We start from the raw sequence: 15208 nt of genomic DNA on the forward strand, positions 1-15208 counted from the left end.
TCTCAGACACGCTGAAGTCCTGACCATCTTAAGATTTCTGCTTAGTAGGTGAATTTGTTTTTATATGTATGCCCTCTAATTACATTTTTGTCTTTTGACTATTGCTATTATAATAATTTAGTAACTGCATTTCCACCACCTTTTCAGACTCTTGAAATTTATTGAAAATATTTGCTCAAGAAATATTTGCTCACAGTTGTCTCCCTTTTCATTCTCTTTGTGAGTTAACACTTGTTTCATTTTTTTTTTCATTACTTCCTTTTTTGAGGCTTTTGGAAGACGAAGGGGTGATACCTCAGTTAAGTCCAAATATTTAATCAGATACATCATTATAGAAAGCTCTGTGCTTATAAATTGGACAACTTAGATGAAATGGATAAATTCATAGAAAAAAACTCGTTTATGAAATGATTCAGTAATACATATAAAATCTGAATAGTTCTAGAAGCTCTGGAATAATTGTTTTAAAATATATTTCCACGAAGAAAGCCACTGGAAATATATTGTCTTTATCAAAGTTCTTCCAAATATTCAATAAATAGTTAAATCTATCCTATGCAAACTTCTTCAGAAAATAGAAAGAAGCATTTATTAATTGATTACATAGGTTAGTGTAACCATATTTGAGTTATTTTATCTCAGCACATTAAAGATATGATTCTTAATGGCATCATTATTTTTCTTCTTTTTTTATGGCTGATCTGCTGATAATCACACTCGCTGATTATTACTAACTAGTAATAATGTTTATAATCCTAAATTAGTTAAATTACACTGGTAAGATTGGAAGATTTAGAACATTCTACAAGGCTGCCTACCCTCTTCCTTTTTTTTCCAGAATTACATATGAGATATCTAAATAGGTTTGCACATAGCAGGAAGATTTCATCTTGTGAACCATCCCTACTTTACAGTTCAGCTGTAAGTTGCAGAGCTTACATAATATTTTCTGGGAAGTCATGCTTCACAAACAATAGATTTTAGGTTTGCTAACCATAAGCAATTCTAAAACAGGACTATTTGCTAGGATTCTGTAATTAAATAATTAAATATTACCTACCTAAGAAATTTTATTGGTCACTTTACTAGGAGTTTTAGTTATGTTTAAAAGAAACTGTATCCAGTCTCCTATGCTGTTCACCTATCTGGGAATATTACACTATTAAGAAAAAATAACTGGTTTTCATTTCAGCATAATTAGTTCCTATCTCTCCACAATTCTGGGATATCTTTTTTGTTTGTTTGTTTACATTTCATTTCCAAATCTCTCATTCCCTAATTCCTTATTTGTTTACCAATTATATTAATCTTTTTCTAAGATACTTCACATTTATCTTAGATATTTTATAATCTTTAATTCTAAGTCTGGCCATTTGTTTTTACTCTTTCTTCTTGAATATAGTTCACACTATATTACTTTCTTGCAAGCCATTTTTTATTGTATCACAGGTATTATGTCTAAGAGTGCAAATAGCTTAATTATAAATGTCTGCTGAGGGATCCCTGGGTGGCGCAGCGGTTTGGCGCCTGCCTTTGGCCCGGGGCGCGATCCTGGAGACCCGGGATCGAATCCCACGTCGGGCTCCGGGTGCATGGAGCCTGCTTCTCCCTCTGCCTGTGTCTCTGCCTCTCTCTCTCTCTCTCTGTGACTATCATAAATAAATAAAAAAAAAAAATTAAAAAAATAAATAAATAAAAAATAAATGTCTGCTGATATATTTATACACACACACACAAACACACACACATTCCACCCCCATATAAACATATAAACATACTCCCTTCCTTTTTATCAGAAGACTAGGATGAAGTGTTAATGATTTTTCTATTCTAAATTTTTTAAAGATGTTTTCCAAATATCTTTTGAAATGATTGCTTATGTGGTTGTAGTATATAAAGAATAAAAGTGCTTTTATGCAAAATTTATTTTATTTTATTCTATTAAATCATCTTTATAATCATTAACTGGAACTTTATTTGACATTTAATTATTTAAAAAAATACACTGGCCTGGAAGATGTGTCTTGTTTCATGCTGTATTTCTCGGTCCATTTTTAAAATTAGAAAGTTGGGCCTTATTCTACTTTATGTCTTTGTCAAATTTAATATTCTGTACATATAGAGGCTTATTTTGTGGCAGACGTTGTCAAATTGATCTTACCAAGAAATTTGATGACTATCTTTAATGATTTAATTTAAATTTAAGTTTGTGAAAGATTATTTAATTTTTCATCTCTTTGAAAGGATCTGAAGATGAAAAATGTGAAGTGGCTGTTGATTCCTACCTCTTTCTCTCTGCAAACTGTACGGAAAGTGCAATCTATGTGAACACATCTGAAGACCTTGACTACATATGTTGGTTCCTATTTGAAGGAACAATAGAGGTAAGGTAAATTAATGTAGTAGTTTCTGATTTGTCTCTTTAACTCATAATTTTTACTTTGAAAAAAAGCTAAAATTATTAAAGTTGCACATTCAATCATCAAGATGTGTGTAGCTTAAATATAACCCCAGAAATAAATTCAGGAAAACCTACTTGGAAATCTTTCATCTTTTTTACTTTTTATATTTATAATATAGACAGGTAATAAAAAATTCTTTCATTTTATCTTTAGTCTTTTTGTGTTCTATTCATGTTACAATTTGCTGAACAATTAAAGCCTCTTAAAGTTGTGATTATGTCACCTTTTTGTTGAAAGATCATTAGGCATTTCCTTTTTTTTTTAAGATGTTATTTATTTATTCATGACAGGTACAGAGGAGAGAGAGAGAGAGAGAGAGAGAGAGAGAATGACAGAGGCAGAGACACAAGCAGAGGGAGAAGCAGGCTCCATGCAGGGAGCCTGACATGGGACTCGATCCCAGGTCTCCAGGATCAGGCCCTGGGCTGAAGGCAGCTCTAAACTGCTGAGCCACCCATGCTGCCCCCATTAAGCATTTCCATTGCCTTTTGGAATATATGCGAATTTCTGAGATACCTAATCTCTGGGAAGTTTTACCACAATTATATATTGGGGCCTAAGACAAGAATACAAAGAGTGGCCATCTTTTTCCCCATCTCATCTACATCTTTTTAAACAAATAAAGAACTTTTGTCAAAAAGATTGAGGAGTTTTCCAAAAAGTTTAGAGAATTAACTGAATATTTGTAACCTTTCCTGTCTGGATATAATCTTAATTTGGTCATTTTATGGAAAGAAAAGTCATATTCTAAGTTTATGTTTGATATATATTTCATATAAAATTTTCAGTAAGGACTTTTTATTATGAATAAATCCATAAATCCATTAACACTGAGCTAACATTATAAAGAATAATATGTCACTGTTTACTTCAAAAAGAACTAGCTAGAGAGGCATTTCACTTTTTTTTAAGAGTTTTTTTTTAACTTATTCATGAGAGACACAGAGAGAGAGGTAGAGACACTGGCAGAGGGAGAAACAGGCTCCATGCAGGGAGCCCAATGTGGGACTCGATCCCGGGTCTCCAGGATCAGGCCCTGGGCTGAAGGCAGCACTAAACCACTGAGCCACCCAGGCTGCCCTAGAGAGCCATTTCAAATACAGGCAAATAGACTTCAAATTTCTCAGAACCTTTAATTTCACTTATGCCCTCAATTTTATACACATATATTTTTATTTATATATAAATATATATATTTGTATATATATTTATGTATGTATTTAACATTTAAAATTCATAAACATTGGTATTAAGCTTAATATAGTTTTACATGTATCTATTTACCCATTCACAGATATAGGGCTATGCACAGACATGATTAAAGGTTTTATATTTAAGATATATTTAAATTTATCAGCATATAAAAGAGCATTACATATCATATTTAATTTACTAATTAGGTAAATGCATACTTTCTGTTAGGAAACAGGCAAGCAAATCATAGTTACCCTCCTTGCCAATTTCTAATTCTCTGTATTCTTTTAAAATAATTACCGACTTTAAAGAAACTAATATTTGCTTTTTTAGACTTGAGAAAACACAAAGAAGGCAATCCAATACATGTATTTTATTTTTTCATAATCACACATTTCATATCACGTTGACAACTTTTATGTTAGGCAAAATAAATATAAATATACATATAAACATAAATATACATCACTTAACAACATTTGCATGTCCTAGTTTTCATTCAAGGAAAAGGGATAATTTAAAATTATATTTAGAGTTAATATTTGTATATTTTTCTTACTCAAAAGCTGTTTAGGTATCCAATGATAATTTGTTAATTCAATTTAATGTCAGTGTAAGATCTTGATATTAACCAAATATTTAGAAATTGCAATTTACCTCATCATGTTAAGTCCTTTTGATTTGTAGTATCACCAATAAAACATTCCAGGACATGAATGTAGTAGATTCAATAAGAATTCACAAGATTAAACTCTTTTAAATGGTACCATTATTACAACTTCAATTATTTCAATTTGATAATTTTATAATCATAAACAGTCTGGAAACAATGATAAAAATAGTTCTTTAAAAATTATATTAAATCGGGACGCGTGGGTGGCTCAGCAGTTGAGCTCTGCCTTCAGCTCAGGGAGTAATCCCGGAGTGCCAGAATCAAGTCCCACATTGGGCTTCCTGCATGGAGCCTGCTTCTCCCTCTGCCTGTGTCTCTGCCTCTCTCTATGTCTCTCATGAATAAATAAGTAAAATCTTTAAAAAAATTATTAAATCATTCTAATTTCCCAATGATTCATTTATTTATTGGGAAATTACATAAGTGTGTTTTTAATGTAAACAAACCTCAGTATTCATTATCTTTAAAAAAGCAAGACTTTTGACTTTATGCCAAAATTCTCAGAGTGTAATTTTCTTTTTGTCTAAAGACTATATTACACATGCAGGTATACATTTTCTGCTTTGTTAAATTTTTGGCAAAGGGAAATGTATAAATAAAGCTAATCGTTGTCCTTTTCCTTTCATTTTAACTGTTTATCTGAAAAATAGTCCTAGAATGTACATATAATGATAGAAAATTTATTTATGATCAATGAATTTAAAAACTTCTCAACCAAAAAAGGAAGAAATAGCAAAAATGAAAAACAAAACAATACAAAACAAAACAAAAGAACAGAGAGCTAGCTTCAGGCAAATATAGAATCATGACTATTAAAGGTTAATTATCTTCTATCTACAAAGAGCAGTAGAGGCTTTAAATGCAGAAAAGCTCATTTTCACATACTTATACGCAACTTATTATTACAGATAGTTAAAACACTCTTGAAAGTGTACTATACTTATCTACTCAGTAAACTATCTCTCCATTATGGTCTCATGGATCTAATTCTTTGGTCCATCTGGGACAATAATCTAGTGGCCTGGTAACAGTTTAAACACTAATTCCATAGAGCCACATAATTAAAAATCTAATGCTTATTAATCCCAGAAGCATGAAAATGAAAGAGGGGTTCTTGTGCGTTAAACAGAGTAATCTCTCTATTAGACACACAGGATGAAGAGTCATCTCGTGAGAGTCTTTTTTTGTTGTTGTTCTAATGTATCTGTCAAATGAACAATCTTGTTCATGTCAAAATTTCCCCAGAGTGGCCACTGCAATTTCAGATTGTCCTCTGAGAAATTATAGCAATTAGAGAGATATGTACCTGACTTAACAACATGAAGGGAAGCCTGAGACTAAGACCTCATGAAAACTTACATAGGTCCCTGTGCAATGCCATGTCACCAAAACCTACCAAAGAACAATGAGTCCAAACTGAGAGCTGGACAAAAGTGTTGACAAGATTTTGAAAAGGTGACTCAAGGAATATTTTGTTCAAGGAATGTAGATTACTGTGACTTACTCAACTCATTTTTTATTTAGGTCATCTGAATGATGAAAATGTGAGAGCTATGCTTGTCCTCTTCCAGTAGACATACTCGCTTAGACTCACCAGAGGAAGTGAGGAAGCGAGAGAAATTTCTGTTCTTTCTAAATCAAATTGGATCATATAATCCAAGGACTCTTAAAATGTTCTCTTATTCTTAATAAGAAAAAAAAAGTAAATAAAAAAAAAGTAAATAGCATTGGGAATTTGATGGAAAAAAATTGGAGTTCAGACTCGATGCTATACCTATGTCACCGTCACAGATGGAGAGAGAAATGTCCAGTGGTCCCAGAGTAGTGTTTGTAGTCTGGGAGTGTGAGCTCTGGTAGGGAGTGTATTTTAATTGGATCTTTGCAGAATTTTGTGCTTGTTCACAACTGATCCTCCAAAAGACCACTAGACAATTCTGTTGATCAAGAGAAACAAATTCTTTTAGATTTACAACAATAACAAAAACAACACTTAATAAAATAAGACTACTGTCTTGGAGAATTTATGGAAAGATATTTATATGCTCTTAGTTACACGGGGTGGGTACTTGTAAAGATTGGTTAGAGTTCACGAATAAAGCTTTGGACTGGTGGACATAATGTTATGAGAATCTTAAAGTGAGGTTGATGAACAAGCTGTTATGCTTGGTAAATAACTTATTTTAGTTGGTTCACGGTCTTAGTCTTATTTTCCAAGAAAAAGTATTTCATGGAGCAAAGAGTAAGTTATTTTTTATATATTTTTCTCAGTATTTTAGATATAGGACAGGAAACTTGGTTCATTTCAGTTCTCATCATCAAAGACTAAAATTCCAAAAGTATTCTTTCCTTTCTCTGTGTTAAAAAATGTCCTCCCTTCAGGTCTTTTTAAATGCAAACACTTTTGGAAGGAAAGCACATAAATATAAGTGAGTTCATTTTTTTTTACATTCTTGCTACAAAAAGGCTATGAAATTATACATTATTATGAGTTACTGGGACTAAGGACGCTTTTAAAACAGCAGAGAAGAGACAGAGAGACACTAAAAGTTGGAATAGGAAAGACCTTCACCAAATTTAACTATTTTAGTTAATTTTTTACTAGGTCCAAGCCAGTATAAAAATATATTTTTTAGTTAGCTAAGAATATGACCAAGGCATTCTTAATGTTCCCCTGACCTTAACTGAATTTTAGATAGGCTTCTTCTTGACTATAGGCCCCTGACTTCCTTTTTCTTAGAACATTTACTTCGGATAATTTGCAATTATACATTCTTTGAATGTATAATTCTTTTTCTGCCTCTCTGAAATATATGCATTCTACTTTCAGCCTTTTGCCAGTTAGTTTTAGGACCCAGGAACTGTCTTTCTCAAGGACCAGGAAACTATTTCTTTAAAATGTAAACCTTGAGAAAGACGAAAATGCAATCATCCTGTGAGAATAAGAGCCTAACTTCAGTGGGCACCAATTAGCAAACATGAAGACCTACTAACAAAGCAAAACCTTTGCACACTCAAGAATAACTTAATGTGCTTTACACATCTCATTGACCAATCTCTCCCCTAATTTCCTCCAGTACTTTTCATCTAGCTAATGCCAGCATTTAAAATCTTTCTTGTCTTGTTTCAGCAAAGTGGAGTTCCATCTCTCTTCTATTACAGTAGTCTTGAATAAAGTCTTTCTTGCTTGCTGAAATTTGTCTAGGGCAATTTTTACTTTGATGAATACTTTTGTAAGAATCCAAGTTTCTACATATCCTATAAAGAAGTCACTCACTCCCACAAGTGAAGTCTCTTTACACATCTATTTAATTGACAAGGGCCAAAAAACAGGTAAATATGTCATACTGGGTCTTAGAGTTTCTCCCCATTAGTATCTCTTTACTAAATGATTTTACTAATATAATATAATATGGAAATGGCAAAATAATTTATACAAATATATGATTGTCCATGAAATGATAGCATTATTTAGTCATTTACTTAAATATAGAAAGCATTTTTCTGAAGTATGTTGTAAATATTCTTATGGCTTAACTTCTATCCAGCTGAAGTTAATTTTGCGTGTAGTATTGTGTTACATAACTACATCAGTAATAAATTATCATAAAAAGATTTTCCAGAAATACTGCTTTTACTTCTCTTCTCCTTGGGAAGGAAAGATTATCCATTTCCCAGATTTATGACTGTTTTACATTTCCTTATCAAATAAATATTCTTTAATTTTCAAGAATCAAATCTCATTCCATATTTCAGGTACTTTTTAAATATCAGCTTTTTATACAATTACAAGTGTTAATAATTGATTGTCAATATAATAATTATAATTTGATTATAATAATTATAATTATTAGTATTATACTAATTATATATTAGTGCATATAAGTGCTGAACTTCCCAGAGTACTTTCTGTTACTCTAATCTTGAGTATAAATGAATATATTTCAATCTTTCTTTCTACTTTCTTTATTTCTTTCTTCTTTCTTTCTTTCTTTCTCTTTCTTTTCTTTCTTTTTTCTTTTTTTCTTTCTTCTCTTTCGTTCTATATCAGAATCCATTGAAAAGTTGATGAAAACTAGAAACAGTTTCCTCACAATAATTTATGTGCACAATGTTTTGCACAAAATTTCAGAAGATTAATGGAATCCTTTAAGTAGATTTCTTGATTTTTCCCTATGTTCAAAAATTGAGAAATCTTTCCCTTAAATGTGCTGTAGATTAAACATTGTATGTACCCATTGACAAAATTTACTGTCATATAGGTTTTCCTGGGAGACCTTTTGTTATGTCTAAATTTAGTTATAGAAAACTAAAATTTTAGTAAAAGATTAGATTATATGAGAGATGAGAAACACTGCTGAAATACCAAATTCATTATTTTTCAATTGCAGCGATTACTTGAAATGGTTTTTAGATATAGTGAATAATTGAAGTAAGAAAAAATAACTGTCTTCAACATATACTAAGTCTTGACAAACTTTCCAAGTTTATTTAGGTGTTCATATTACAATTTTTACACGAAAGTTGGTATGGTTTTTTATATATTATTTTGGGGAAGTTTCTTTTAGTTCTTTCAGATTTTCTTAAATCCCAGTAATATTTACTTTAAAAATAAAGCAAAAAAAGAAAAGCATATACTTATATGGAATAATAGTTTGCCATATTCTAAATTCTGCACCATTATCTTTATTGTTAAAACACTATTTTTGTAAGATTTTATCATTATTTAGGACATAGGTTTATAATAATTAAAATACAATAAGTCTTTAGTGTATGGTATTTTTCTCTTCATCATACAATAGCAAATTATGCATTTTTAATTTTTTTTAGTAGAAATTGAGAATTAAGAATACACAAGTCTTCATAGACTCTGGGCTTTGAGTATGGTTAGCTAGTAGTGTTAGCTAGTAGTAGTTTTTCCTTATGTTATATTTAATCATCCCAGATTATATTGAAAAGATGCAAATAAAAAAGCAAAAGATATAGAAACCCAATATCTGGGAAGCATTGGTCTTTAGCACAGTTTGCATGAGCCAAATAAATGAGTCCGTGCACTCCTAAGAAGGCCCCTGAAACAAACAACATAGGAATATGGAGCAGGTGCTACAAGTGGGGACAGTCAATGAGTGCAGAATCTGCTGTCAGAGACACAGTGTCAAAATCTGAATAACAAAAAGAGGACAACCACATATGATGACATTATCCTGAGGAAACACACTTCACTGTGCAGCCTAGTCTTCTTCCACTTTTTTTAAAACCTATATAATTCCCCTCTTACAAGTAGACTATACATGCAGATAGTTTAACAGGTCTATGCATACTTAAAGTACAATAGTAATATAAAATTAAACACTCAAAAACTAAATACTCCTATTTAAAAAGGGCAGAAGACATAGATATTTTTCCAAAGAAGATATGCAGATTGCCAACAGACATGTGAAAAGATGCTCAACATCACCCATCATCAAGGATATACAAGTCAAAACCACAATGAGATATCACTTCACATCATTAGTCAGAATGGCTAAAATCAACAACAACAGGTGTTGGCAAGGATGCCGAATAAGGGGAACCCTCCTATACTGTTGGTGGGAATGCAAACTGGTGCAGCAACTGTGGAAAACAGTATAGAAGTTCAACAAAAAGTTAAAAATAGAATTATCCCATGATCCAGTAATTGCACTGCTAGATATTTATCCAAAGAATACAAAAATACTAATTCAAAAGAATACACGCATGATGTTTATAGCATTATCTTCAATAGCCAAATTATGGAAAGAGCTCACATGTCCACTGACTGGTGAACAGATAAAGAAAAAGTGGTATATGTGTATATATGTGTATATATATACATAATATAGTATATATAATATTCTATATATAATAGAATATTAATCAGCCATAAAAAGAATGAAATCTTGCATTTGCACAGACATGGATGGAGCTAGAGAGTATAATACTTAGTAAAATAAGTCAACCAGAGAAAGAGAAATGCCAAATGATTTTACTCATATGTGGAATTTAAAAAACAAAACAAACAAGTGATGGGGGGAGAAGAGAGAGAGAGGCAAACCAAAAAAACAGACTCTTATATATAGAGAACAAACTGATGGTTACCAGAGGGGAGGTGGGTGGGACAATGGGTTATATAGATGATGGGAATTAAGGAGGGCACTTACTGTGATGAGCACAGTGGTGTATGGAGGTGTTGAATCACTATATTGTGCACTTGAAACTAATATAACACTGTATGTTAACTAACTGGAATTAAAATAAAAACTTTAAAAAAAGAAAAATTGAAAAGCTTATTACAAGAAATGAAGAAAATGCATGCGTGTGTGTGTGTGTGTGTGTGTGCAGAGCACAAGAGGAATTGGATTGCAGAATAAGACTAATTAATTGTATTGCTTTCATAATTAAACCAAATCAACTGAGAGGACTTTCAAAGTAAACAAGATAATGGAAGGCATGCAAATTCAAACTTTCCAATATAATCTCTACAAAACAGTACAAACCAACAAGGAGTAAAAAAGAAAATTATTAATCGCTTGTGTTTCTGTATATTTTACTTCCGGGTAATCTGAAGTTTTGGTGCTTCGTATTTTCTAGTCATGTTCAAGGAAGATTATTTATTTGATTTTTATATAGTGTATTAGAATACTTGACAAATCTTGAATAAAATTTATTGATTATATAATATCCAGTTAATTTCCTAACTTGATAATTTTAGCGAAGTAATGTAATACCTCGTTTTTATAAAAAGTACACACTAACATAATTGGGTTGATAAAGTGCAATATAATCACACATTTCAGAAAAAGCTAATAATATGTGCATATTTGTATAAATATATCATATATAAAGAGAGAATAATAAGATAGTCATAAAATGCTAATTATTGCTTCTTCTGGAAATGCTAATTTAACTTTGTAAGCAAATTCTAAAAGACCTCTGTAATTTAAGAAACATTACAACAAATACCCCTGCGGTAGAAAATGGTTACACATTCAAACAGTAAGGGATAAATATTTTTTTCTGAAGACATACAGGCACATATTGAGAAAACTTAGAGAATATATTTATAATATTTTAGCTGTAAGTTAAAGGGAAATAGCATTTGAAAAAAAAAAATAATCTGTCCATGTCAAAGAGATGTTCTCCTTCTTAGAGGACTAAAAATTCTTCATTTACCTGAGATCCAAATAGAAAAATGGAGAAACAGATTCTCAATTGACTCTTCCCCAACAAGAGACTAGATCTCTATCAATCATTAATCTATCACCAAAGTATCAGACCCTGAAACTAAATTTCTAATCATTGTAGCCATTGATGGGAAATAACCTATTGGTTATAAACCAATACCATAGAGGAAACAAAAGTATTAAGAGGAAAATGAAAAAAAATTATCAAAGTTCTATTGTGGTTTTTGAATTCACTTCTGAGAGCTAGGAAAGATACATCTGGTTTTAAGCTGTCCATTATAGGTGCACTTTTTTGGTGACAAAATTTACTTACTCCTTTAAGGTAAATACACTGGGAATATTTCTGAAAGACCTCCAAAATGGTTAAAATGATATACGTTTTTTTAAACAGGTAAAATTATGACTTCCATACAAATCTGAAATGAATATGTGTTAAGGTTTTATTTAATTCATTTTTAATGAGGGATGCAGTAAAATATTACAGTCAGTTCAAACATGAGTCTAAGCAACTCACTGAAGTAGAAAAGACTATTTAGTGATATGAGAAAAAGTTTTTCCATGGATCTGGTTATCAGTAGAATCTGACTTCCACAGTATTAGTCAACATATAAGCAATGTCTAAAATTTTGATTCAAATTACATTAAAGATAGTGTAAAACAACTGAATAGTGGATGTTGATTTATTTAGCTTTTTACAAGGTATCTGTTTCAATCATAAATAAACTAAAAATGGCTGTTTAAAATGATTTAAATATAAATCAAAACAGAGTTTATTTTACCTTTGATAAAGGAATATATACTTTTAATATATACAGAAAAGCATAAAATGCAACCTTTAAAATGATTCTAATATTATAATGTGATAGACATTTACAAAATTCACTTTTTTTTAAATTTATAGATGTGTGCAAAGGAATGCAGTTGTTTGAGTGAAGAAGACAATAAGAGATATTGGTGTCGATGTATTCCAAGATGGCTTGGCAAAATGTCTCTTGAAAATACAACTGATTATGAAGAAAGTGGGTGTCAACATGAAGTTCTTTATAAAGATGAAATTAATAAATCCAGGTATTTATATATAATTTGAACACAGAATATCACCTATTTATAGTTTCATAATTGTACTGACAAGCCATAATTGCTTTTTATAATGATTCAACATTCCATACATTTCTCAGTGCTCACCAAGAAAATGTATTTTGGAGGCATCTGGGTGGCTCAGTCAGTTAAGTGTTTGCCTTTGACTCAGTTTATGATCTTGGGGTCCTGGGATTGAGCACCATGTCCAGCTTGCTGCTCAGCAGGGAGTCTGCTTCTCCCTCTCCTTCTGCCTCTCCCCCTCGTGCTTTCTCTCTGATTTTCTCTTTCTCAAATAAATAAATAAATTCTGTTAAAAACCATATTTTCAATTCCCTTTATGGATTTCACCTATCTCTCATTCACCTCCCTACTGGCAACCACCAGTTTGTTCTCTGTATTTGAGTTTGGGTTTTGTTTTTGTTTGTTGGGTTTTTGTAATTGTTGTTTGTTGTTTTCTAATTTTGTTTAGGTGTTTCTTAAATTCCACATGTGAAATCATATGGTACTTGTCTTTCTCTGAGTGACTTATTTCTCTTGGCAATATACTCTCTAGATCAATCCATATTGTTGCAAGATTTCATTCTTTTCAATTGTTGAGTAATATTCTGTCATATATGTGTATATATGTGTATGTATGTGCATATATATGCACCACATCTTTCCATTTATTTATCAATGAACACTCATGTTGGTTCCATATCTTGAGTCTTATAAATAACGCTATTAAATATATAAACATAAAGGTACATATATTTCTTTGATTAGTGGTTATTGTTTTCTTGGGGTAAATATCCAGTAATGGAATTGCTGGATCATATGGTAATTCTATTTTTAAGTGTTTGAGGAACCTTTATACTGTTTTGCACAGTGGCTGTGCCAATTTGCATTTTCATCAACAGCGCATGAGGGTTCTGTTTTCTCCATGTCTTTGCCAATACTTGTTATTTCTTGTGTTTTTAATTTTAGCCTCCTAAACAATTTTATAGTAATTCATAATAATATTTTTGTTTAAACTGATTGGTATTTATATCTCAAACATACGCATATATAGTTATTATATATTATTTATATAATGTATATTCTATTATGTATAACAACATTAGCACAAAAAAAACAGGGGGATAGGAAAAGACATACAGTAATAATTTTTGTATATCATACTAGAATTAAATTAGTTTCTGATTAAATTTGTGGTAGATCTGATATGTTAATGTGTATATGTTAAACTGCAGAGCAACTATTAAGAAATTAACTCAAATAATGTAGTAAAAACAGCATTATAGATACCAAAAATTTGCCCTACAAAATGTTTACTTAATACAAAATAAGTAGTATCAAAAGAATAAAGATCTAAAAAGATACAATATATGGATAACAAAAAGGAGAATGGCAGACATAAATCCAACTATATTAAAAATAACATTTAAAAATGCATTAAAAATACTATCAAAGGCAAAGATTTTCAGGTTAGATAATTTCTGGATATAGACAGTATATACTTTCTATGGGACATACACCCTACATTTAAATGTACAAATGGGTTGAAAGTAAAAAAAAGTTAGAAAAAGATTCCATTCAATCAGCATCCATAAAAAGCTGGAGTATCCCTTTTAATATCAGACAAAATAGACTCTATTGTTTAATTTTTTTAAGATCTTTTGTTTATTTATTCATGAGAGACAGAGAGAGAGAAAGAGAGAGAGGCAGACACACAGGCAGAGGGAGAAGCAGGCTCTACGCAGGGAGTCTGAGGTGGGCTCTATCTCGGATAAGGATCAGGCAGGCCCTGGGCTGAAGGTGGTGCTAAACCACTGAGCCACCCGGGCTGACCACAATAGACTTTAAAGGAAAAGATGATTAATTGAGAAAACATACATTTTAAAATGATAAAGCAATCATGAGAAGATGTTGCAATTATAAACATGTACGCATTTAACAGAAACTCAAAATATATGAAACAAAAACTGACAGAATTGAAGAAAGATATGGCCAACAATAGTTGGAAACTTCAATACTCCACTTTCAGTAGTGATATAACATTTGGTAGATAACAAAAATAAAAAAAAAAATTGAAGAACACTATAAATCAACTAGAACTGGCAGATATCTATAGAATATTCCACTCAACTACAGCAGAATGGCATTCTTATCTAATGCACATAGAACATTTTCCAAGACAGAACATATGTTAATACAATCTGCAATATATTTAAGAGGATTTCAATACATTTTCTGACCACAATGGAATTAAATTAGGAATCAAAAACAATAAGCATTTTACAAACATATAAAAATTAAATAACACAGTCCACATAAATCAGTGAATCAAAAAGAAGTAAAAGGGACATTAGGAAATCATTTGAGATTAATTAAAATAAAGTTATGGCATGGCAAAAATCATAGGCCATAGGCAATGCAGCATTTAGAATCAAAATTATAGCTCTAAATACATATGTTAAAAACAAAAAAGATCTCAATCAATATCCTAAACTACCTTAACTTAATGGAAAAGGAGAAAATTAATTTAAAGCAAGCCAAAGGAAGAATATCATAAACTGTAGAGTGAAGTTAATTCATTAGAGTATAGGCAAACAATAGAA

General features: G+C 31.0%; 1 protein-coding gene across 1 annotated transcript in view; it reads left to right on the forward strand.

Annotated features, from left to right (window-relative positions):
• Nucleotides 1–15208, forward strand: part of EYS (EGF-like photoreceptor maintenance factor) — a 1514868-nt gene that overhangs the window by 149352 nt on the left and 1350308 nt on the right. Inside the window, exons 7-8 of the mRNA XM_077903501.1 lie at nt 2245–2384; nt 12430–12596. Coding sequence (XP_077759627.1) covers nt 2245–2384; nt 12430–12596 — 307 coding nt within the window. The remainder of the gene's footprint in view (nt 1–2244; nt 2385–12429; nt 12597–15208) is intronic.

Source organism: Canis aureus, chromosome 7 (genome assembly GCF_053574225.1).
Source record: "Canis aureus isolate CA01 chromosome 7, VMU_Caureus_v.1.0, whole genome shotgun sequence".
NCBI classification, from domain to species: Eukaryota; Metazoa; Chordata; class Mammalia; order Carnivora; family Canidae; genus Canis; species Canis aureus.